At 35.4% G+C, this 24,289-nt stretch overlaps 1 protein-coding gene across 2 annotated transcripts in view; it reads right to left on the reverse strand.

Moving 5' to 3' along the window:
- Positions 1 to 24,289, reverse strand: part of PRKD1 (protein kinase D1) — a 334,083-nt gene that overhangs the window by 69,587 nt on the left and 240,207 nt on the right. For both annotated transcript variants that reach the window (XM_047074633.1, XM_047074632.1), the window contains exons 3-4: positions 9,539 to 9,670; positions 7,749 to 7,909 (exon numbers count right to left, since the gene is read on the reverse strand). In XM_047074633.1, coding sequence (XP_046930589.1) covers positions 7,749 to 7,909; positions 9,539 to 9,670 — 293 coding nt within the window. The remainder of the gene's footprint in view (positions 1 to 7,748; positions 7,910 to 9,538; positions 9,671 to 24,289) is intronic.

Here is a 24,289-nt window from a genome sequence, read left to right on the forward strand (position 1 = left end):
AAGAAAATATTTTGGGAACAAACAGCTCTTTCCCCCTTGCTAGCAAGTTAGAATCACCAGAAATGTCTGGTGATAAAGATAAAAGATAGAGCCACCTATTACTTTAGTAGTTGATTGTAATATTATACTATAGTTTTGTTTTTATTTTTGTTTCCCTTGAAGGAAGATCACAAGAATTACAGTTTTTCATCTGTAATGAAAACTACTGTAGAAAACAATGTTAACTATGCAAATAATATGCATTTTAGGATAATGTGGCATACTACTTTTCATTTAGCACCCAAAGAAGTTGTTTCCCATTTATTAAATAATATAATTCCTGTACCCCATTTTCATTAACTAATAGGAATTTCAGAAAAAATTAACTATTAATTATTCTGATATAATATTTTATTTCTCACATGACCTGTGATGAAGAAACCTAATAACTTTATAACTCATGATTTTTTTTTGTTTCTAGCTTTTAGCTATTATGAATAAAGTTACAAACATGCTTCCAACAATATCATTCACATTGGCACCCCCTCAAAATAAAATACTTGGGTATAAATCTAACCAGTTATGTATAAGATCTGTTTGAGGAAAACTATAAAAATTTGATGAAAGAAGTAAAATAAGAACTAAATAATGGAGAAACATTCCATGTTCATGGACAGGAAAATTTAATATTGTCAAGCTGTCAGTTCTTCTCAACTTGATCTATAGATTTAATGCAATCCCAATCAAAATCCTAGCAACTTATTTTATGGATGTCAATAAACTGATTCTAAAATTTAGGAGGAAAGGAAAAAAAAAACAGAATAGCCAACATAATATTGAAGGACAAGAACAGAATTGGAGGACTGATGCTACCTGACTTCAAGACTTACTATAAAGCTACAATAATCAAAACAGTGTGTTACTGGTGAAGAAGAGACAAGTATCATATGACTTCACTCATATGTGGAATTTAAGATACAAAACAGAGAACATAAGGGAAGGAAAGCAAAAATAATATAAAAACAGGGAGGGGGACAAACCATAAGAGACTATTAAATACAGAGAACAAGCAGAGGGTTACTGGAGGGGTTTTTTGGGGGGGGTGGGCTAAATGGGTAAGGGGCATTAAGGACACTTGTTGGGGTGAGCACTGGGTGTTACTACAGGGGATAAATCACTGGATTCCACTCCTGAAATCATTATTGCACTATATGCTAATTTGGATGTAAATTAAAAAAATAAATAAAATAATAAAAATAAAATCTTATTTCTTTAAAAAAAAGAAAGAAGAGACAAACAGATCAATGTATCAGATTAGTGTGCCCCAAAACAGACCTTCATAAATATCAACTGATCTCTGAAAAAAAACAAAGGCAATACAATATACAAAGATCCCTCAACAAACGGCACTAGAAGAACTAAACATTAACATGCAAAAAATTAATGTAGATGCATACCTTACGTACTTTAGTAAAAATTAACTCTAAATGGACCACAGACCTTAATGTAAAGCACAATACTATGACATTCCTAGAAGATAACATAGGATAAAAACCTACATGGCTTTGGATATGGTGATAGCTTTTTAGAAATAAAATCAAAGGCACAATTCATGAAAGAAACATCTGATAAACTGAACTTCATTAAAATTAAAAAAATACTTCTGTTCTGCAAAACACATTGCTAAGAGAATTAGAAGACAAGCCGCAGACTGGGAGGAAATATTTGTAAAATATTTGCAAAAGATAGATCTAATAAAGGATTATTATCTAAAATATACAAAGAACTCTTAAAACTCAACAATAAGAAAACAACTTAATTTTAAAAATGGGCCAAAAACCTTAAAAGACACCTCACTAAAGAAGACAGTGCCTGGGTGGCTCAGTCAGTAGAGCATGAGACTCCTGATCTTGGGATTTTAAATTGGAGGCCCACATTGGGTATGGATATTACTTAAAAACAAAAATCTTTAAGCAACAACAAAAGAAGATATAAGCAGACAGCAAATAAGCATATGAAAGAAGCTCCACATCATATGTCATCAGGAAAATGCAAATGAAAACAATGAAATACCACCATATACCTATCAGAATGGCCAAAATTCAGAACACTAGTAACACCAAATGCTAATAAGGACAAGGAGCAATAGGGACTCTCATCCATGGCTGGTGGGAATGCAAAATAGTACAGCCACTTTGAAGACAGTTTGATGGTTTCTTAAAAAACCTAACATACTCTTACCTTATAATCTAGCAATCAAACTTTATGATACTCAGAAGAGTTAAAAAAAGCTTTTGTCTACATAAAAACCTGTACATGGATGTTTATAGTAGCCTATTCATAACTGCTCAAAATCGGAGGCAGCCAAGATGTCCTGCGGATAAATAAACTGTGGACACCTAGACAATGGATATTATTCCATGCTAAGAGGAAAGAGTTGTCAGGCCATGAAAAGATATGGAGGAAACTTAAATGCATATTACTAAGTAAAAGAACCCAATCTGGAAAGGGTACATACTGTATGATTCCAACTAGAAGACATTCTGGAAAAGGCAAAGCTATGGAGAAAGTAAAAAGATCACTGGTTAGCAGGACTGGGTGAAAGGGAAGAGGGAAAACAGCTGGAGCACAGAGGATTTTTAGGGCAGTGAAAACACTTCGTATGATACCATAATGATGAATACATCATTATACATTTGCCCAAATCCACAGAATGTACAAGGCTGAACCCTAAAATGGGACTTTAGGTGATTATGATGTGTCAGTGTAGACTCATCAGTATTAACAAAACTACTGCTCTGGCAAGTAATGCTGGTAACAGGGGCAGGGAGGCGGGGGTTAAACAATGCACGGGTTGGGGCAGGTGGTATATGGGAAATCTTTGTACCTTCTTTTCAATTTTGCTGAGAACCTAAAACTGCTCAAAAAAATGAGGTCTAAAAAAATGAAAAAGCAAGAAATAAAAAAAAATGCTTGTACATATCTTTCTATATATGCCTATACACATTTCTGCTGAATATAAACCAAGGAGTAGAACTGTGGATTCACATGTTACTCATATGTTCAGATTTAGCAGATAAATGCCAACCATTTTTCCAAAGTTGTTGAACCAATTTATATTCACAGTAGTAGTGTATGAGAGTTCCAGTTGCTTAATATCTTCATCGATACTTGTTACTATCAGTTTTATTTTTAATGTTAGACATTCTGGTATAGAGATATTTCACTGTAGATTAACTTTAGACTCCTTGATAACTAATGATGCAAAGGACATTTTTATGTTTATTGATTATGTTCTTTTATAAAGTGATGTTAAAACAAATATTTTTGCCTATACCTTAAATGGGGTTGTCTTCTAAATTTTTATAGATGTTCTTTATATATTCCTTATATATTTATATATATGCATCTTTTATAATATACATATGTTGAAAATATCTTCTTCCATTCAGTGACTTGCTTTCCGTTCAATGGTATTTTTTGCTGCAAACAATTTCTGAATTTTAAAGATGTCTAATTTATCACTTTTTCCCTTTGACATCAGTGATGTGAGTCCTGTTTAAAAAGGCTTTCCCAACTCCAAGTTCTTGTAGATACCCTTCTCTGTTAGCTCCTAAAAGCTCCCAATGCACCATGAATTGATTTTGTATGTGGTATAAGGTAGGATCAAGATTCATGTTTTCCATACAGATATCCAATTGGTCCTAGAAATATTTGTTGAAAAGATCAGCCTTTTTTCATAGCAGTGATATTCTTGTCAGAAATCAGTTGGCTTTGTCTATATACGTAGTTTCTCAACTCTCTTTGTTCTGTTTGATTGGTTTATTGTTCTCTTGTTGCATAACACCACATTATTTTTTGATACTCAGACCTTGTATAATCTACACTGTCTTAACAGTCGCTTTATAATATGTTTGGAAATTTTCCAGCTCGGTTCTACCTCAGGAGTTCTCAATGCCAGCATGACTGACATTTGGTGCCACTTTGTTGTGGGGGCCATCCTGTGCACTGATCTCTCTGCGATTTCCTTCTAAGACATTGGTCCCTTAAATCCTAATTGCTTTGGTTGCTTTTGAGCACCTTCAAATATTTTGTTCTGTTCTCTTCTGTTATATTTTATTCAGCTTGCATAATTGTCCCTTGTAGAACAGTTGATCAGATACAAGCTTCTTCATAGCTAGGAGCAGAAGTTCTGAAAGAGATTATTTCACTTTTTGCCTAAGATTAAGTCTTGTATAATATGGTTTCAATTGATTTTGATTTTTCCCAAATACTACAAGAACATTTGTAAATAAAAATAAAAAGATAAATAAAGCATAGAGAAATGATAGGATTATTTAATCCTGACTTCTCTTTTGCAATTTTCTTAAGACTATAAAATTAATATGGTCTTAATAAGTATACTTATAGTATATAATATATACTATATATATAATATAATATATATATGATACATATATACATATATATACATAATATATAATACATATCATACATAATATATATAATATATATAATACATATCATACATAATATATATAATATATATAATACATATACATAATATATATAATACGATAATATAATACAACATATTAATGTATCCTACTCAAGGACCTACTGAGTTTTTCTCATTTCCTTCTAATGCTGGTGATGGTGTGCAGAGAGGTATACACCCTTGCTGAGCTGTTATACCATAAATTGACTTCATTTTGGGTCTTCTTAAAAGATGGACTGCTTTATGGTTGGTATAATGAATACTGTTTACTGCCAAAATTGATGATAGATAAAGCCTATCATATGATTTATGTTGTTATGCTCATTTTCTATCTTAGTGGCATTATGGAAATCTGAAATTCAATTTAGGTGCCAAAAATGAATAAATTAATAGAATTATCAGTGTCTTAATCTGTATGTGAAATGGTGATTTTATAGTCAAAATAAGTCATCAAGTATGGATAGGAGAAACATTTTCTTACATTTGAGAGAAAATCTATACACTTGTCATGGCAGACTTGCAATATGGGTAATATAATGAGATTGATAAGCAATGTCATCTTTATCTTGGTCATCATCTTTTTTGGAAATGGAAAAATATCCCTTATGGTATACAGAACTAATAGGTTTTACTACTATTGACATAATATTTCTTTTGATTAGGCATTCACTCTAAATTTTAAACTGTAATTACTGACCTTTTCTGCCTTGCCCAGGGATAAAGAGGGACATATTCACTGTACTCCAACATGCCTGGGTACAGCGGGGTGGCTTTGTTCCTACATAAAGTAAGTAGCCAAGGCATGACCATGACCCAAGGCAACTGGAAAATATGTGCCCTCCTCAAAGCAGGCCAGTATTTCTTCCTTTCTCAGGTATTGGATAAAACAAAAGATAAAGAGGTACCCTATGAAGGCACAAAAAGCTTTGACACATGTAAAACATGACTTTCAGAGCCAGTATGTCAAATAGTATCACAAACATTATTTCCACGGGCATTTCTTATTTAATGGCTACCCGTTGGGCATTTTATACAAGTTTATGAAAGTTTAGGATAACAACATTTTTCAAAGTATTTTATGGCCCCAATATTTTCTCACCTCACAAATATCTGATTTGATCACAATTATACCAGCATTCTTGACAGACATCATTGAAATTTGATTTTTAAAAATATATATTAAAAAAAACATTTGAAGCATTCTACTATAAAAATTTCCATTCAGCAATAAAGCAGTAGTAAGTTTCAACATTTCATGTAAAACATAACTTGTGATCAACTAATTCAAGTGATGAAATAATTTAATTTGGCTAAATAAAGCAATTAAATAATTTGATTTAAAAACTTGTATTATAGTCTATAGATAGGTAACCTAAATTATATTTACGTATAAATGGTATATATTTATAAATATATGCATGTAAATAATTTAAATATGTAATTTAATTTATACTTATAACATGTAAATTATATATGTGATGTTTTGAAGTATATATATGTATGTCTGTGTATATATGTATATACATGTATTTGTGTGTATATGTACATATTATAAAAAGTTGATAAAGATCTAAAAGAAGAATCTTTAGCATTAATCATCTAATTTATTGTAATAATGAAAGGCTTTAAAGCTTTAGATTCGTTGTGGGATGTTAAATAATTTTTAAAGAATTTGAAAACAATATATAATTAATTTACAATTTTGTTTCTTAAACTTACTTGTAAGTGTTCTATAAATAGTGTGAGTCTCAGTGACTATCTTAAAAGCAAGAGTAACTGCTAGCACTTGAAAAGTCACTACTTACAAAAATTCAAACTAAATCAAGGAATTTTAGAATTGGGAAGCTGACATGAGAGTTATTTGAAAAAGTAAATAGCTTTTGATTTAAGCACCTTTTTTTTTAATGTCTGTTTATTTTTGAGAGCGAGAGAGAAAGTGTGAGTAAGGAAGGGGCAAAGAGACAGGGGGACAGAGGATCTGAAGCAGGCTCTGAACTGACAGCAGAGAGCCCAACATGCGGCTTGAACCCACAAAGTGTGAAAACGTGAGCTCAGCCAAAGTCAGACACTTAACCGACTGAGCCAAACCAGGCGCCCTAATTTAAGCATCTTTCAATGAAAATATCACTAGTTCCAATTAATGCAACATTATGGAATAATATAAAATGATACACATACATTCTGAATAGTTACCAAACATAATATATTCTTCTAGTTAACAGCAGGATTAAGTACTTGTCTTCCTCCAACAGACTCACTTCATGAAAGACTGAAAACACAACAAACTCTCAATTTTAAGTCAGTCATGGGAAAATAGTATGACATTTTCCTATTTACCAAAATGAGCATGTATTTGAATTATATGTCTTGTTCATGCTGTAACAAAATTGAAGTGATAAGGATCACAACAAAATATTTTCCAAACAAGGGACTAATACAACTTTTGAGAGATGTCTTCAAAATTTATTGCCCTTCTCCACATCAAGAGGGATGAATTTAACCTTACTGTTTTAATAATTTTTAATTTTTTTCAATTGATTTTTACAATAGCTAGATTACTAAAAAGTCTTTAGGGGAGGGAGTAAATACGGGAAATTTAAGGCCTCACATTGTTCGCCTATTTTCCTATTTTAAATAATTCACATAATTACCACAATTTTTACTTGGTTGTGAATGTTTGGAAAATTCGAATTTAAATTTCTTAAAAAATATTTAAGTCCTATCCACAAAAGTGTTTAGAGCTAATGGAAATACTTAAAGCATTTGAGTGCTATTGTTCTCATAGCATTTGTCAATCTGTGTCACCCTGACAATACCCTGGAATGTATGCCAGTATTGCCAACAAATTAAAGACTTTCATTATTTTCATAAGAACAAATTTAAACTTTTCTCCCAGAATAAATATGCAGCTATGTCACAAAGCACTCTAATAATCTTCAGAGAAGAACATCTTTCATCTTTGGTTTCCCAATTTTGACAAAGTGTGTTTTGCAACATTCACATGTTAGTTTGTGCTGGTCTGGCCCTATGACCACGATGAAACCTTACATATTTTCTAACTGCACTGAGCTCATAAATGAAAGCAGACTCAAAGTTGTTGGATATTTGATGAAGCACTGACCAGTCTACAGTACAAACCCTGAAGAAACACAGTCAATAACACCCTGGCTGTGTCCTCCCTCCCGGGGTGCTGTCTTGGATTGACACTGTCATCACATTGTCCCACAGATCTCTCATGCAAACGGATAAATGGAAAAACAGGAAGCTGTACCAGGAGGGGCTCGTCAGGGGCACTGGTGGAGAGCTCAGCAGATGCTGTGCGGATGGTGCTGAGCCCAGTGAGAGAAACATTCGAGAGCCTTCTCCTCCTCACGCCACTGCAATTGTTGGGGATTTTAAATGCACATCTCTTATGGTAATTCAGTCCGCATCCTGGAAAGAGAAAGTAAAAATGATTTTTGTTCAACCATAAATTAAAAGCTCTTCTAGTATCAAGTTATGCATTTTTAAAAATAGTATTGTTTTCGTTTTTCTTGAGGCTATTTAGAAATTCAAATTTTCTTTTGAGCTTTTTCTGTTTTCTTTTCAGAAATTGTAAATAAGGTGGGTTTTGAATTCTGATTCTTTTGGACGAGCTCAGCAACTACTCTGGTTATCATTTTTGTTTAAATGTTCTTGGATATAATGGACTTGGACTTTAAGGGATCTAGCAAAAACAAAAACAAAAACAGAAACAAAAAACCCCAAAACCAACCAAACAAAAAAAGAAAAAACAAAACAAAAAAAAAACAACAAACAACAAAGAGATCGCCTGAGGCTTTTTTAGCTGCCACAAGTTAATGTGAGTGGACACATAAGGGAAAGTTAATCACAGTGCATCACAACTTTTGAACTTGATGTGAATCCTGGCTCTATAATTTTTTTGTTTACATGACCTTGCACACCTCAGTTTGGCTATCGACAAAATACGGATAATAACTACCTTGTAGAATTGTTAAGAAAACATGTTACATTTCTTTACATGCTGGTTTCCACATTTCAGATAATTAGGAAAGCACCATTTTTTGTTTGATATTTCCACTATGTATAGTTCCCTGTGTGTCACACAGGAGGCCAGAAAATTTCCATAAAGCCACACTTCAGGCAGTTTCTTCTAAGTCACTGTCACCTAACTTGTCTTCTCACAGACAGAAATTCAGAAACTGTGGTTAGCTTATTTCTAGGTTGCATCATAAATGCTTGGTTATATTGGCCAAAGTTCAAACAGCTCTACCTCCTACAAGTCAGAGAGAAAACTGTATGATTGGAGTATTTTTAAGATTTATAATGGTGTTCTAGCCACTTGAGTTTAAAGAGTTCTTTTCATGGTAAAGTTCATTTTATGGCAAACTATGCTATTGTTAGAAACATGGGCACAAGTTCCAGGCCACCACTCTACAGCTGATTGACCTTGCATGGTTTGATTAATCTCCTAAATTTCTGCTAATTTCAACAAACATTTAGCGAATGCCTACGAATCAAAATTCCAACACGGGGTGCCTGGGCGTCTCAGTCGGTTACACATCCGACTTTGGCTCAGGTCATGATATCATGGTTTCTGAGTTCGATCCCCGCATTGGGCTCTGTGCTGACAGCTCAGAGCCTAGAGTCTGCTTTGGATTCTGTGTCTCCCTCTCTCTCTGCCCCTTCCCCATTCTTGCTCTCTCTCTCTCTGTCTCTCAAAAAAAAAAAATAAATATTAAAAAGAATTTTTAAAAAAATATTGAAAAAATTCCGACTTAAGAAGCAATTATTATTTTCAGTTTGTTGCCAAAATAACCAACACAAAAGAAACACATCCACGTAGTACAGGGAAAATGATATGAGAATCAGGTTTCCCAGATCAGAGCAAATAAGCTGAAGACAGGAAATGTAAAGAAATGAACAGAGCAGAATCCATGCATCCCCAAAATTGCTGAAAGACATAAAGTTAAGAAGACATTATTGTAGAGGGCACAACATAAGCAGGTAACTTATATGTTCCAGCATGGGATCGACTTGGTTGGGAAGGAAAGACCTTACCTTCGCATTTAAGGCCTTGACGCACCAAACCCCACAGCATTTCTCCACAGTGATCACAGAAAGCCGGAGCTCTATACGAGTGAACAAAAAGAGCGTGGGGACGAATTTGAAAGTCTTCAAAGGTGGCAGAAGCTGTAAAAATAGTAACATTGGAAAATAAGTCAAATAGATACTCTGATCTATAGATAATTAGCATACAGGATAATTATTTTTTTAATGTTTATTTAGTTTTGAGAGAGACAGAGACAGAGAGAGACAGAGTGAAAGTGGGGGAGGAGCATAAAGAGAGAGAGGGAGACAGAATCTGAGGCAGGCTCCAGGCTCCCAGCTCTGAGCTGTCAGCACAGAGCCCCACGCAGGGCTGGAACTCAGGAACTGTGAGATCATGACCTGAGTCAAAACCAAGAGTCTGATGTTTAAGGGACTGAGCCACCCAGAAGCCCTCAGGATAATTAAATATGTAAATATGGATCGAACTCTCTGGGCAAAGTCAGGAAAGATAAGATGCAACATTGCTTGGCTTTAGTGGTGAGACTCCATTCTTCTCACCCACAGCTTTACAGCTGGTGGCAACCCCCTCGCTCTTCTTCCTGCTAGTCAAAGTTTCAGGACACTTTGAGGATAGGCAAAACGTGGAAGAAAGCATAAATGAAAGGACAGTTCAATAAGATTTACAAACACCTGCTCTTACTTAAAAATATTTTGCTTTTTCTTCTCCAAAAAGGCAGTAAGAAATATTAATAGAAAAAAAGAAAACTTGATGGATTGAATTTAGATCAGAAGTTGGTATACTTGACTATGACCATGAAAAGGTATATCAGAAGGGGGAGTGTCCCTCTGGGAGACAGGTAAGAAATCTGAGCAGCCTCTTCTTGGGGAGATAGAGTTGTTTGACCTCTTAAGGCAAGATAACCAAGCATTTATAACTAAGTGACCTCTTCACCAATATGTCAGAGAGATTTAATACATACACTGGTGAATTCCAGTCCACTCTTTAAGAAATACACGTTACCAAATCATATTCATGAGGCAGGGTACGTTTTGTTTTCGCATATCGTTATTGAGTCTATATAACACTCCTGCAGAGTATTGAAATTGATTATTTTTTAATTATATTTTTCCAAATAATATTTCTTATTGTGTTACAAAAGTAGTTCATGATTTTTGTTGTTGTTCATATCAAGAAATAGAATGATACAGAGAATTGAAAGTAAAAGACCATTCACTTTTCCCATATTCTAATGGGTAGGGGGTATATCTTTTGAGACTTATTTGCATACATAGCCTAACGATGAGCCTACCCAGTACAGTCCAGAGTGGCGTCCTGGGAGGGAGAAGAACTGGATCCAGCTTAGACATTACTCAAATGACACTTCACCTAATCATCATGAGCCTGTTTCTCATACATAAAAAGAGAAGGTCTGACTGATGGTAACTTCTCCAAGCCCTAAAAGTTTACACTTCCATTAATGTTAGGACCATGTGTGCTTGATTTCACAAGGTTTTATTCAAAGAGAATTTGGGGGGAAACTTAGCCTTAAATATATTGTTCTTCTGTCTTTCTCTTCCTTCTGGTTGTCTTCTTGCCTTACTTTTTCTACACACATTTGTTAAGCACCTTCAATGTTGTCAATGGTACAACTGGGCATAAAGATCTAATGATGAGTAACACATCTTTACAGAGTCTACCAAACTAGCAAGAAAGAAGAGTAAAAACAAACAAACCCACAATAAGTATAAAATAACTTCTAAGGTTCAGAGAAACTACAAAATGTGACCTAAGATACTAAATAGAACTAAAACTACAATCTGTAGGCGTTCTGGTTCCCAAATCATGTCCTTTTCACCACACCAGTGATACATCTCATCTTCCTTACCTCTGCCCAAAGAGTTATATCCAATAGCCCCATGATGTGGGAAATAAATAGTTGCAGTTTTCCTATTGTGGCCTTGGAGAGCAGGCTATCGGCTAACAAATCACTCACTGAGTGTACTTAGAAGTGCTTTTACCTTGCTAACTCAAGTATGCAAGGTGGGAGAGAGTGCATACTAAAAACGTAGGCCATTCACCTCTGCTACGTAGTTGTCCAAAATTAGGAGGACAACTTTGAGGGTATCGCATCTGTCAGGGCAAGTGACAATACAACATACAGGAAAGTGAATCACTTTCACCAGAAAGAATATTGCTGATGGTTCACATGACATACAATTGGATTATAATAAGAGAGAAATTTTAATGGGTTGGTTTTTCTTTGAGGCTTGAATAAAAACACTTTATTCCAAATTAACGTGCTTTATTGTTGAAAATCACCTGTCATCAACTTATTAAAATCATTACTTTTATTCAGTTGGAAAGATAATTAAAATAACAACAATTATTAAGATTTACTGTGCTCTTGGTATATACTGGATACTATGCTAAGAGATTAAGTGTGGGAAGAAGGTGATCAAAGAACCACAAACGATCATGTACCAATACGGCCTACATGAAGTTCTGACTAGAACTTACAATTCTTTATAAAAAGGATTTCAACTGAAATAAGTTTGAGAAATTGCATGTTAGGTTTCTCACTTTAAGATTCACAATATTATGGTCAATGCTTATCAGTAAAGGAGTATGATTTGGGTACTAATCTATTTTTGTGGTCTGGTCAAAACGTGTCTAATTTGGGAATGCAAAATTCTCTTTAAAACTGAGTTCTCTTACTATTGGACAAAAAAATTTTTTTCTAAATATCAAAAAAAAAAATACTGTGTGCCAATCATTAACTCCTTGCTCCTCCCCCCCTCCCACACACACCAGAAGTCACCCCTCAGGACCAAACATCTATGACAATACTATAATACCAATTAGTTAATAATTACTGTAGTTTTCAAAATAAGAAACATTAGTATTTGAGAATACTAATACTAAGGTGCACTTAGATATTTTTGAATTAATCAGAAAAAATATAAATAATTAAACTGAAGTGTTTCAATGACCACACTCCTTCTCCACTCACACCCCACCCCCCTAATTTATGTCAGGTAAGTTTGTTTTTTCACTTTTTGAAGGGTATTAACATTCATAAGCAGTTAGCACCCTTGACTTATGTTTAAATGCCATTTTCTAAAGTTCAATTTTAATATTCTCCTGTTAATTTTAGAATAATTAAATACATTTTTAAAATAAAACTACCAAGTGTGGGGAGGTTTTCCATCCATTTGAAATCAAAGCACAACATCCATTCATTATGAATTTACCTGTTCTGCACCCTGGGGGAAATCAGCATTAGCTGAGTGTATGCATGCCATCTCACCTAATCACAAAATTGCACTTCAGAGATAATCACTTAGTACAGGAAAACAAAGTGAATGCTGTAATTCCATTTCACTTAAGTTTTGGAATCAAAATGGACAGATAAGGGAAGGAATATTAAAGAGTCTAGAGGTTCCAAGAGAGGAACAATGTGCTATCTGTCAGTATGTCATAATCAATCAACCAACCTAAATTAAAAGCATGTGACAGGGCTACAAACTCAGCACAATGGGCCCCTTATACTGGTATTTGTGTCTCTTTGATTTGCTCTATTCAAAGTCTATTGTTATGCTCCAGTGTGCAGGAGAGGAGAAAATGACATGCTTTCCTTAGTCATTGAGCATTTGAAACAGGTAATTGAGCCAAAAACTCTAAAATAATCAGTAATTCTCTTAAGGTTCATTATGAATTGTTGCACAAAATGGAATAAACTGTTTGGTTAGCAGCACAGAAGATGAGGCATCTGAAGCAAAATAAATAATCTCTGGAGGTCAAAACTATTTGCATAATAAAATAAAATAATGTGAGCTCCTCCAAGATTTCCAGTATTTTTTTTTTATTATTGGTAATCTTGGCAATCTGGGAGAAGCATTAACTCTTTCCAGCATTGATGATTTGGGACAGATGCAATAAGAGAAAAGGTTAACATGCTGCAAGTATTATCTCATTCCATTTTTCACAAGCAATCTATGACGTAGGTATTATTATTATCCCCACTTTACAAGTGAGAATACTGAGTCTCAGAGAAATTAAGGAGCTGTCCTAGGTCACAGAGGATCTTGGTTCAGTCTTCACACCCTGAACCATATGAATTCTCTAAGCCACTCTGAATCAAATTATCATATTTCTCTGTCCATTAAAACATTATGGATTATAAACTGCATCTTTATTTTATGAGTCTCTGGAGAAGATTTTTAAAAATTGCAATGAAATATAACACATTATCCTAGTATCATGCATCCTTATCTCAGAGATGTAAAAGATACTGGGGAGAAAAAGAGTCCATGAAATTAACACGTAGAATGAAATTAATTCAGTTTGTGATCAAATATCCTTTTAAAAGCTTTCTGCATGAACTTCATTTTTTGAAATCCTTCTGCCTCCAAACAAATTGGGAGTTAGTAACAATAACTGGTTTCTAAATTGTTACAAAAATCAAAGGTAATGCATCACTAACAGCCAACTGGAATTTTGTATCCACGCAATAACCAGTGTTGCCACATTCAATTGATACAGTCTGGCCAAGAGCAAAACATTATGAAGTTTCTTAAAACTCTTAACATTTGTAGATAAATTTCCTTTTTCCTTAACCTCCAGAATATTGAAAATAGCTTCTGGATACCATTCCCACATAAATATACCTACTCATCAGTTTTAAGGTATGAGGTATGGATAAGGAACCATATCTACTTGCATATCCTATCTTGCATCCAGACACACACATAATATACATACATCATCCTCTGTTTCCTGAGAGCTTCCATTAGTGCAATGATGACTTCCTCACATATCAGTTTATTGCATTTATGAATGTCAAATTAAAAAAAAGATTTTTTTAATACTGAGACCTAAACACTCCTCTGTAACTTCTACATGGCCCACGTCTTTCGTAAAATAGCTCATGGTGGCCAAGAAGTCCGTTCTTCAAGCACAGAATTGAATGATGCTGGTTTTATTAGTATATCTACAACCTACCAGGTAATGTAGCGTATGTTTGAAATAGAAAAATGACAAGGAAAAGTATGTGTTGTTGAGGGTTCAAAATCAAACGTGGATGAGAGACCCATAACTAATCATAATAGAAAATGCAGAGATGCAAACACCAAAGAAAGGGTGACTAGAACTAACTGGGTCTCTCAGAGAAAGCTTCATCACGGATGGACATTGAACAGAATCTTGAAGGATGAAGTGTGCTACATTTAGAAAAAAAGGGAATGGGATTAAGAGGGAACATTTTTATGCAGTCTGATTTTACTTAATTATAGCCAATTTTAGGATTATCTACATATTTCTTTATAATTATAATTACTGTGAGTTCTTGATATTTCATCTTTGCTGCACTGTTAGGACAGTTAGCAAAGTGACTCCAACTTTCCATGTGCATGTACCTGAAGGATGACAATACATCATTTCCATGCTATTGTGGCCCAAGTATTTGACAGTGCTTGCAAAATTAAGCTTGCATATATCTGTACTACCTCTGCTTACCCATACACTCATATCTGTCCCCTGAGGCTGGTGATTTCTTTCTGCTTCTTCATTTGTCCCAGTCCCTCCAAGCCATGGGCTTTTTTTTTTTAATGTTTATTTATTTATTTTGAGAGGGAGAGGGAGAGCATGAGTGGTGGAGGGGCAGAGAGAGGGAGAGAGGGAATCCCAAGCAGACTCTGCACTGTCAGCACAGAGCCCAACCTGGGGCTCAAACCCACGAACCAAACTGTGAGGTCATGACCTGACCCGAAATCAAGAATTGGAGCCACCCAGGTGCCCCACTCCAAGTCATGTCTGTACTAGTTTCTCCCTTTGAAGAAACGAGAGATGGGAATTTCTATTTTTGACTTACATCTGACCAGAAAAATGTTAGTGAGGTGCAATGATGGGAACTTGGGAGGCTATGAATATCCCAGAGGGTATAGCAGCCAAGAGAAAGAAACCCATAAAATGTGTTTAGATATGATGATTAGGCAGTTCAGAAAGTTCTCGGAAAATATTTTATAGGTCCACAGCCAGAGGACCTTAAAAAATGGCTCTGAAAGGAATGATCTCTCAAGCCAATTGATAGCACAATAACAAGTTACCCTAATTAGGAAGAAAAAGGAGGGGTGGCCACAGAAGCTGGCATAACTGCTCAGGGAAGTCTCCGATCAGCTCATACTGGGAAAGAAAATGCAGCAGTTACAGAAGGAGTGGCACAGAGTCCGGTGAAGGTGAATGTGGCTCCAGTTAAGGAGAGCCACCCCAAGAAGACTAAGAGAAGAAAAACCCAAAGCTCTGGAAAAGTCTGAAACACAGCAAAAGACCTTTCAGTTGTGTTATACGTGGAAAGAATGAAGCAGAGATAGTCCTGAACCATGAAAAACAAATAGTTTAATGCTAATACATGAGATAGAAAAAACTAAACTCTTTAGCTACAATATTTTCCTATCTGTCCTAGGAGAAGGGAACTATTTTCAAACAACAACAAAAAATTAGAAAAATAAATATATTTGAGAAGAAAACAGAGTAGATGAACAAAGACTATCTAAGAGCTTTAAATGAACTATTTTAAACAGGCCCAAACATTTTAACAGGCCAAAATTATATAGGAGGGCTCAAAATTCACTTTTAAACTTTAAAGGTTTATTTTTTATTTTTTATTTTGAGAGAGACAGCATGAGCAGATAAGGGACAGAGAGAGAGGGAAAGAGAGAGAATCTCAAGCAGGTTCTGTGCTGTGTGGAGCCTGATGCGGGGCTAGAACTCATGAACCACGAGATCATGACCTGAGCCGAAATCAAGAGTTGGAGGCTTAACCGACTGAGCCACCCAGGTGTCCCCCACTTTCAATCTTAAGAAAACACCTACCGCGATATTTAGCAATATTCTAACAGAATCTTATTGGGCTTAATGAAATTATTCTAAAGGCCCTCTCTAAGAAAAATAGAACATACTCTGATAGGAATGGGAAAGCTGAAAAGGAGAGTAATGAAGAAATTTAGCCCTAGTTGCTTTCAAAATATTCTGTAAAACTATGATATTTAAAAATGTGCTGGCTGTGCATAAGACAAAAGAGAAATTTAAAAAGACAGATACCAATAGTACAGTAATCCATTCTATGTATGAATTTAAAATATGAGAGAGGAAATATCATAAATCAATGCAGCAGGAAAACATTATTTAACAAATGATTAGTAATTAACTAACTGGGGGGAAAATACAATTTAGGAGCTTTAGGAATTAAGAAAACACAGCAAATTTCCTATGTTATATGTGTGTGTGTGTGTGTGTGTGTGTGTGTGTGTATACACACACACACGTATGTATAATATCATATTACATAAATTATACCTGGTGAGTAAAAACTTAAAACACCAATCCAAGAAAACAGAAATGAATGCTCATCAAATCCGTAAAAGAAAAATGACTTTAAAAGTAAGAGGAGCTCATAAATCTTAACAGTGATGGAAGAAAGTGAATGGAAAATTTCATTAGCATGATTATGTAGCAGGCACTACTGGATGACTTGCCAAAGGATCATAAGAAGAGTTTTTTCGAGCATAGTTACAATAGGTATATTTATAATGACTATATAATGCTAGGTCACAGAAAGCTAATTATGTCAATACTTTCAGGTATTTAGAATATAATTACTAACATTTGAGGAGAGACCCTATGCATTGTTCGACACCAGGCGTACAGGTGACAAGGCCTATGTTCTACTACAAAAATTAGTAAAGTCTGCCATGTATTCATTCTTGCTCAGAAAGAAAGAAATCCTTCTCCTTCTTCCCCTCCTCCTCCTCCCCCTCCCCCTCCTCCTGCTTCTGCTGCTGCTGCTTCTTCTTCTTCTTCTTTTTTTTTCCTCTCTCTGTTTAACCAGAAGCAAGCAGCAGGACCACAGGAGTGTGTTTGATAGCAGGGCTAAAACCCTGCTCAGGAAGCAGTTTATGAACCAGGAGAGTTATAGTTAATGTCTGAGTGACCCACCCTTTGTTTCCCTCCCAGGCAAATGAACTCAGTGGCTGTTGCAGAACATCTGCTTTAGAAGTAGCAATGCCTCCCCTCCTTCCCGGAAGGCGCTACCAGGAAGAAACAGATACAAAACAGCAGCCCATGTAATTAAAGGCTGGTTATAGGGCTGCGTTATTTTATTCCATCTATTTCTATACTGAGAAGTCCACTGGGAACACTATCCTCAACATTAAGTAGGTTACACAATCAATGTGGGGCTTGAACTCACAACCCTAAGATCAAGAGTCACGTGTTCTACTGATTGAGACAGCCAGGTGCCCCCTTCCTCTCAACATACTTTTTGCCGGAGCCACTACTGAAGTATGCTCCCTGTCTTTCACACAAACCTTTGATTTGTTTAGCATGTGGCTACCCCTAGGTATCTAACTCTGCTTATCCCCAAATTCAGCTCTGGGAAGCCTCTGATCCTATGATTGCCCCCCCCCACCTGATGTAAACTGTCCTCTTCCCTGTTCTCATAGGCTCATGGGCACACTTGTATTATAAAATGTATCAGTCTATACTGCAACTCCTTACTCTTTTATCTGTTCACTTCTGACATAACATTGCTGGGGATAGAGATCATACCTTCTCTGTTTATATGCACATAGTAAATAATCATTTAATATGACTCAACCATGGTTGAATACATAACACAATGCCTTCAAAACTTACAGGCTTGTCTGCAGTTCTGAGGTTCTACATTTTATTAAGTCCCAACAATCTGCAAATAAAGTATTTGAAGTTCAGAGTCAAAGCCCATCAAAACCATAATTTGGATCACATTTTAAAAAGCGTCTAGCAATGCTTTCCAGAGATGTCCTTGCTAGTTCCTTATTAATCTAAAGGCAGTATGGTGTAGGTAGTGATGAAAATCATGGATACAGTGTCAGAACAGACCTGGCTACTACAGACCTGGGTACTAATCTTGGTCATAGCAAATGAGTGAAGACCTGGCTACTACTAATCTTGGTCATAGCAAATGAGTGACCTTGAGTAAGTCACAGTTCACCTCTCTGAACCTGACTGTCCCTGTCTATGAAACTGGCTTAGTAAAGCTCACCCGCCTGGGCTGTAAGGAAGACACAAAGTAACTAGCACAGTCCCAGTGGTGATTATCCCCAAAATGTCTTAGCATAGTTTAGATTAACAGTATGGGCTTTGTTTGATGAAATAACTGAATACTACTATTAGCGGTAGCATTAATATTATTTATAATTCTTATTACTGTCATCTTCAATATTAATAGAAGGCAATACTGCTTTTAAATCTAATACCAATGCATAGCACTTAAAAAATCTAAGGGCTTTAAAAACTATTACTGTTTGTTCCCTCTACTACCTTATAAAGAATATGTTTCCACTCCAGAGGAAATTGCTTTTCTATCATCCCCTGCGCTGGTTAACACTAATTAAATGGAGCTAAGCCCATAGGACTGTTTCTATCTAGTTCCTTCTCTAAAATGAATCAATTAACAGTTGGGAATTGCCATGGGGAAAGAAGGGTCACCACAGCCTGATGTGACTGAATGACAAATGCCACAGCTGGAAAGAGATTAGAGAGCATCTCAGGTCAAGAAAGAACATAAATGGTTGCCCCATGTGTCCAACATGGAGGAAAAAGAAAATTAAGTAAAAATGTCATGGAGTCAAATTCTAGCTAATGAGTGCAGGCTCTGCAGGCACCCTGAATGAAGGAAAGAAAGGTCAAGTCTGTTTCTTAGAAAGCTCTGGAGTGTACAGGAAACGTTATACCTTTAAAAGGATAATGACCTCATTTACATGAGGAACACCCGCGTACAAATCGCCCTTTAGACTACTTACAAAAGGCTATTAGACAAGGCTAGGTAGGTGCTATCTGAAATGCTCTGATAGGCAGCAGGGTTTCTGGCAACAAATGGCATCACTGATGTCAAATACATTTGCACACAGAGACACCAGGCTGAGGTCCTATAGGCTTTGCTTCAAGTTTAAGTCTCATTGTACCTTTCATAAAAACAGATGCTTACTTTTGATCATAAACAAAAACACCCTTAAACGCTGTGAAATCTGCTGGGTATTCCCACTGCAGGAGAAGCAAGAGTAAGAGCGAGAGCTGAATGGAATCCAGGGCTTGCCGCAGGCAGGAATCTTTCCCGGCTGCTGCTCGGGGCACCAAGAGAAGGGGATGTGCAGCTGAGGAACTCCCTGGGTTCTTTTAGAAGAAATCAGGCTGACCGATTCATTGGTCTACTCTGGCTCATTAAAATAAGGGCTTTTATTCATTGAAAATCTGAGTTTATGCTTTTTAGTTGCCTGTATTGAGGTACAACTTACAGTAAGTAAAATCTGCCCTTTTTTGTGTACCATTTTGACAAGCATATAATTGTGTAACTAACACCATAATGGAGATATGCACCAATTTTGTCAACTCCTCCCAAATTCCCCCTTTCCCCCATGCAGACAATCCCCTCATCAGCCCCAGCCCCTGGCAACCACTGATTTATTCTCTGCTCCTTTTCCAAGATGTCATATAAATGTAGCCTTTTGAGTATAGCTTCAGCCAATATGATGTATTTGAACTTCATCCATGTTGTGTGTGCATCCATAGCTCAGTCCTTTTTATTGCTGAGTTGTATTCCATTTGGTTGATAAGTTACCCTTTGTTTACCAATTCCCCAGCTGAATCCTTTCAATAGGCCATCAGTTTATCCATTTACCAGGGCATTAGGGTATAGGGTCATATTGAGATTGAGGGTGGTAGGGCTCTAGGGTCCAGAGCCTGGGTTCTAGTAGGAGGAAGAGGTGGAAAGAAATGTTTATTTGTGATCTGTACAGAATATCCATAACATGGGGACTTCACTGTTAAAAACAATTTCTTTTTTTTTTTTTAATTTTTTTTAACGTTTATTTATTTTTGAGACAGAGAGAGACAGAGCATGAACGGGGGAGGGTCAGAGAGAGGGAGACACAGAATCTGAAACAGGCTCCAGGCTCTGAGCTGTCAGCACAGAGCCCGACGCGGGGCTCGAACTCACGGACCGCGAGATCATGACCTGAGCCAGAGTCAGCCGCTTAACCGACTGAGCCACCCAGGCGCCCCAAAACAATTTCTTTTTTACAACACTGGACAGCGAATGACTTTGAGAGCAGATAAGGTGGCCTCGCTGTACTTCATTTCCCGCATCTTTTGAAATGGGTATAATTATAAACTCAACTAATACTTTCACAATCATTTCAATGAGAAAACATTTAAAACTAGCAGTGCTATATTTGGTACTACACTGTGGTAGTACATAAAGTATGGTAAAATATAGTAGACATTTTCTCAAATATATATGCAAATGCAGATTTATAACAATCTTACATTTTTATACCACTAGCAAAAATAAACTCAAAATAGATCATAGATTTAAATACAAAACCTAAGCCATAAAACTTCTAGAGGACGAGCTTAGAAAAAATGTTTGTGACCTTGGTCTAAGCAAAGATTTCTTAGATACAACAACAAAAAACTAATTAATTTTTAAAAACTGATAGACTTCATCAAAATGAAAAACTTCCGATATTCAAAAGCTCTATGAAAAAAATGAAGAGAAAAGCAACAGTCAGAGGAAATATTTGCCAGGTACATTTCTTTGATAAAGGGCTTGTATCCAGAATATATTAAAAACTCCCAACAATATTAAGAAAAGAACCAAAAAAAAAAAAAAAAAAAGGAGCCAAAGGTTTGAAAGACAGTTGATGATCAAAGAAGTTCCATAGATGGTAAATACACATAGGAAACCTAGTTCAGTGTGGGAACATATGGCAGGTTCGGTGGGCTTTAGTATGCTAGTTTGGGACCATTATCTCCATTTATGATATTTGTTCAGTCACAAAATCATTCTTGTTCTAAATATTTAATTTATACATTAATGATTTGGGGATATAACTCATATATAGGTCTATCTATATATTTTTATTTTTTTTATTATCTATAGTCTTTTTGGCCACTCATATCACATTCCATCTTTGTGAATGAAATCACAAACTTTGGTCCTCACTTCAGAAAATATTTTGGGAGATTAAGTCATCATTACCAAACAATTTTTAGAAAACACCATAAGTAATTGCAGATTATGATTTTTAATCTAAGATTAACTGGGTTTGGACAAGCTATAGTTAGTTTTGTACAACTTTCATGTTCCGATTATCAAAATTCTCTGCATGTGTATGGTAAATGAATCATTATTGCAACTTAGTTCATTTCCTCATTCAATATACATTTTATTCTCATATGGTGCTATTATAGTCGTATCTGATTTTAGCATTTATTCCAATTCCATTTTCTCTCTCGTTTTAAATTGCAAATCCCAGTGTCATTATTATTTAAAGCAACAAAGGGTTAATTTTATCGGCATATAAATTCTAAACAAGCTATCTAGTGATTTCAGAATAATAGAGGACATATAGCATAGGAAAAAATGTTTAAAAGAAGACAGATGTAAATTTTTCTCTAAATTTGATGTTTCCTATTATAGTTAGCTCAGGTAGTAATGTTTTCCTAGTAAGACATACCGGCATTGAGGGGGAAGGGAGCAAAGCAGTTTTCAAATTATACATGCAATCCTTAAAATTTGGATAGTTGCTCCTTTCCTAGTCTAGAGGACTAGTCTCCTGTGATTATTATTCCACATGATGGCAGAGTTCACTTTGTGCTGGGCATGTAGATAGCACAGAGGCAGAAAGGACTGTGTTGTTCAATACAGTGTAAGGGGCTAGGAATGCCAGCTCTGGAGCAAGACTGTCTGGTCTGAAATCCAGCTTCACCACTTACGAGGTATCTGACCTTGGCCATGATTCCTGATTCTGTGGGTCTTGGTGACCGCATCCGTAAAATGAGAGTGGTAACTATAACCATAATTCAGGCTTTGAATGCGGACAAATCAGGCTAATAATCATAGACACTTTCAAGAGGGAAGTTCTGGAGAATAATTTAGATCATCCTGAATGCAGACATACATACGGATTTTCCAAATCATCATATCCACTGCAAATTACTATCACTTTGACTGTTCTTGCCAATATTTCTACTTCATTTCTATTTGCAGTGTTATTCCATTTGCTAAGAACTTCCTGAACAATGCTGAATACTAATAAAGATAGCTCTTTTCTTGTTAACCTTAATGAGACAGTGACTTGCACATTCTTGTTAAAAATTATATTGTTGATTTAAGTCAAGTATTCCTATTGCTTTAAGATAATATAAAATTCATGCCAGGTTATAAAAATTGACTTATTAATAATGTCAAATCAACTTTTTATTCCTAGAATAACCAAGGAATTATTATTTTGTATTATTCTCCTGTATTCTTATGAATTCTATTTTTCTCAACACTTTATTTAGGACTTTTGTATCCAGACAGCAAAAATATTTCATTAATTGCATGTGGGTTCAGATTTCAGATATTCCTGGGTTTTAAGTACAATTTTACTACTAAGTAACTAGGTGATTCCTGGTAAATTATTTAACTTTTCTATACCTCTGAAAAAGGCTTATCATAGTGCCTAGTGAATGGTAAGTGTTCTCCAACATTAACCATCCCATTAGTGGACATAGTCCACAGTTTCCTTTCTGTCTTAGTCTATATGGGTCACTCTAACAAAATACTACAGACTCTATAGCTTATAAACAACAGTTCTAGAGACTGGGAAGTCCAAGACCAAGGGAATGGAAGATTCAGTTTCTGTGAGAGTCTGCATCCTGGTTCACAGATGGGTGTCTTTCCCTGTCACTAAAAGTACATGTTAGAAGAGGCAACAGAATTCTCTGGGCTATCTTTTAATAAGGGCACTATCCCACGAGGATCTACCTTCATGACCTACTCCCCTCTAATACCGTCAGTTTGGGGGTAGGATTTCAACATGAAGTTCAGAGCCATAAACACTCAATCCATTGCAATTTCCTTTTCTTACTTATACTGTCTTTTCCAGGTTTCAGTATTAAAGTTTTGCTGGATTTGGCTAAATAATAAAACAAGATTTTCAACTTTTATGTGTTCTGAAATAGTTTCTGCTTAAGTGTTTGATGGAAATTTCACCAAAATTGGCTATACAATGTTCTTTTTTTGAGTGGGTGGAGAAAGTTGGGGAGTTGGTGTATCATAAACAAATTCCAATTTTTTTCTATCAAAAAGTATGTGTATGTGAGTGCATGTACCAGAGAGTAAAGAGGACATTCCAATAAATTATTACAATCCAAATCATATAATAGTGAATAAATCTTACTATTAAAATGTATTTCAGTACTTAATTGATTCTAATTGCATCTCTGATGAAAATAATGGATTTTAACATAAATGTGCAGATTTAAATTAATAAATTGTGAATATTTAAATCACAACACAATTAGCATACATTTAACATGATAATCCTTACCTTAAATCATAAAATATTATTTGAAATGATAATAAGTAAGCATTAAAATAAACATTAAAAACAGAGAATGCTTTGTACATTAACTTCCAGCTCTAGGTAAGTTAAAAGCTTCGGCCATTAGAAAGTGCTGCATGTTAATGGAAGGCCATATGGCAGGAGAGTGCAATCATTTTCCTGGATTCCTTTTAGTAATTTTCCTAAATGAAAATGATAAGGAAAAAAAAGCACAAAACTCAGAAACCAAGCCATGTGCCATATTTATCTAAAAAGCTGATGAAAATAAACCCTAAAAGTGGGAGATATTTTTTTTAAAAAAATGGAAAAATAAACCTTTAAGATGGAAGA

This window comes from Lynx rufus, unplaced genomic scaffold (assembly GCF_022079265.1).
Source record: "Lynx rufus isolate CCGP_SWC_20201006 ecotype Redwood Valley unplaced genomic scaffold, mLynRuf1.p SCAF_13, whole genome shotgun sequence".
Classification (NCBI taxonomy): Eukaryota; Metazoa; Chordata; class Mammalia; order Carnivora; family Felidae; genus Lynx; species Lynx rufus.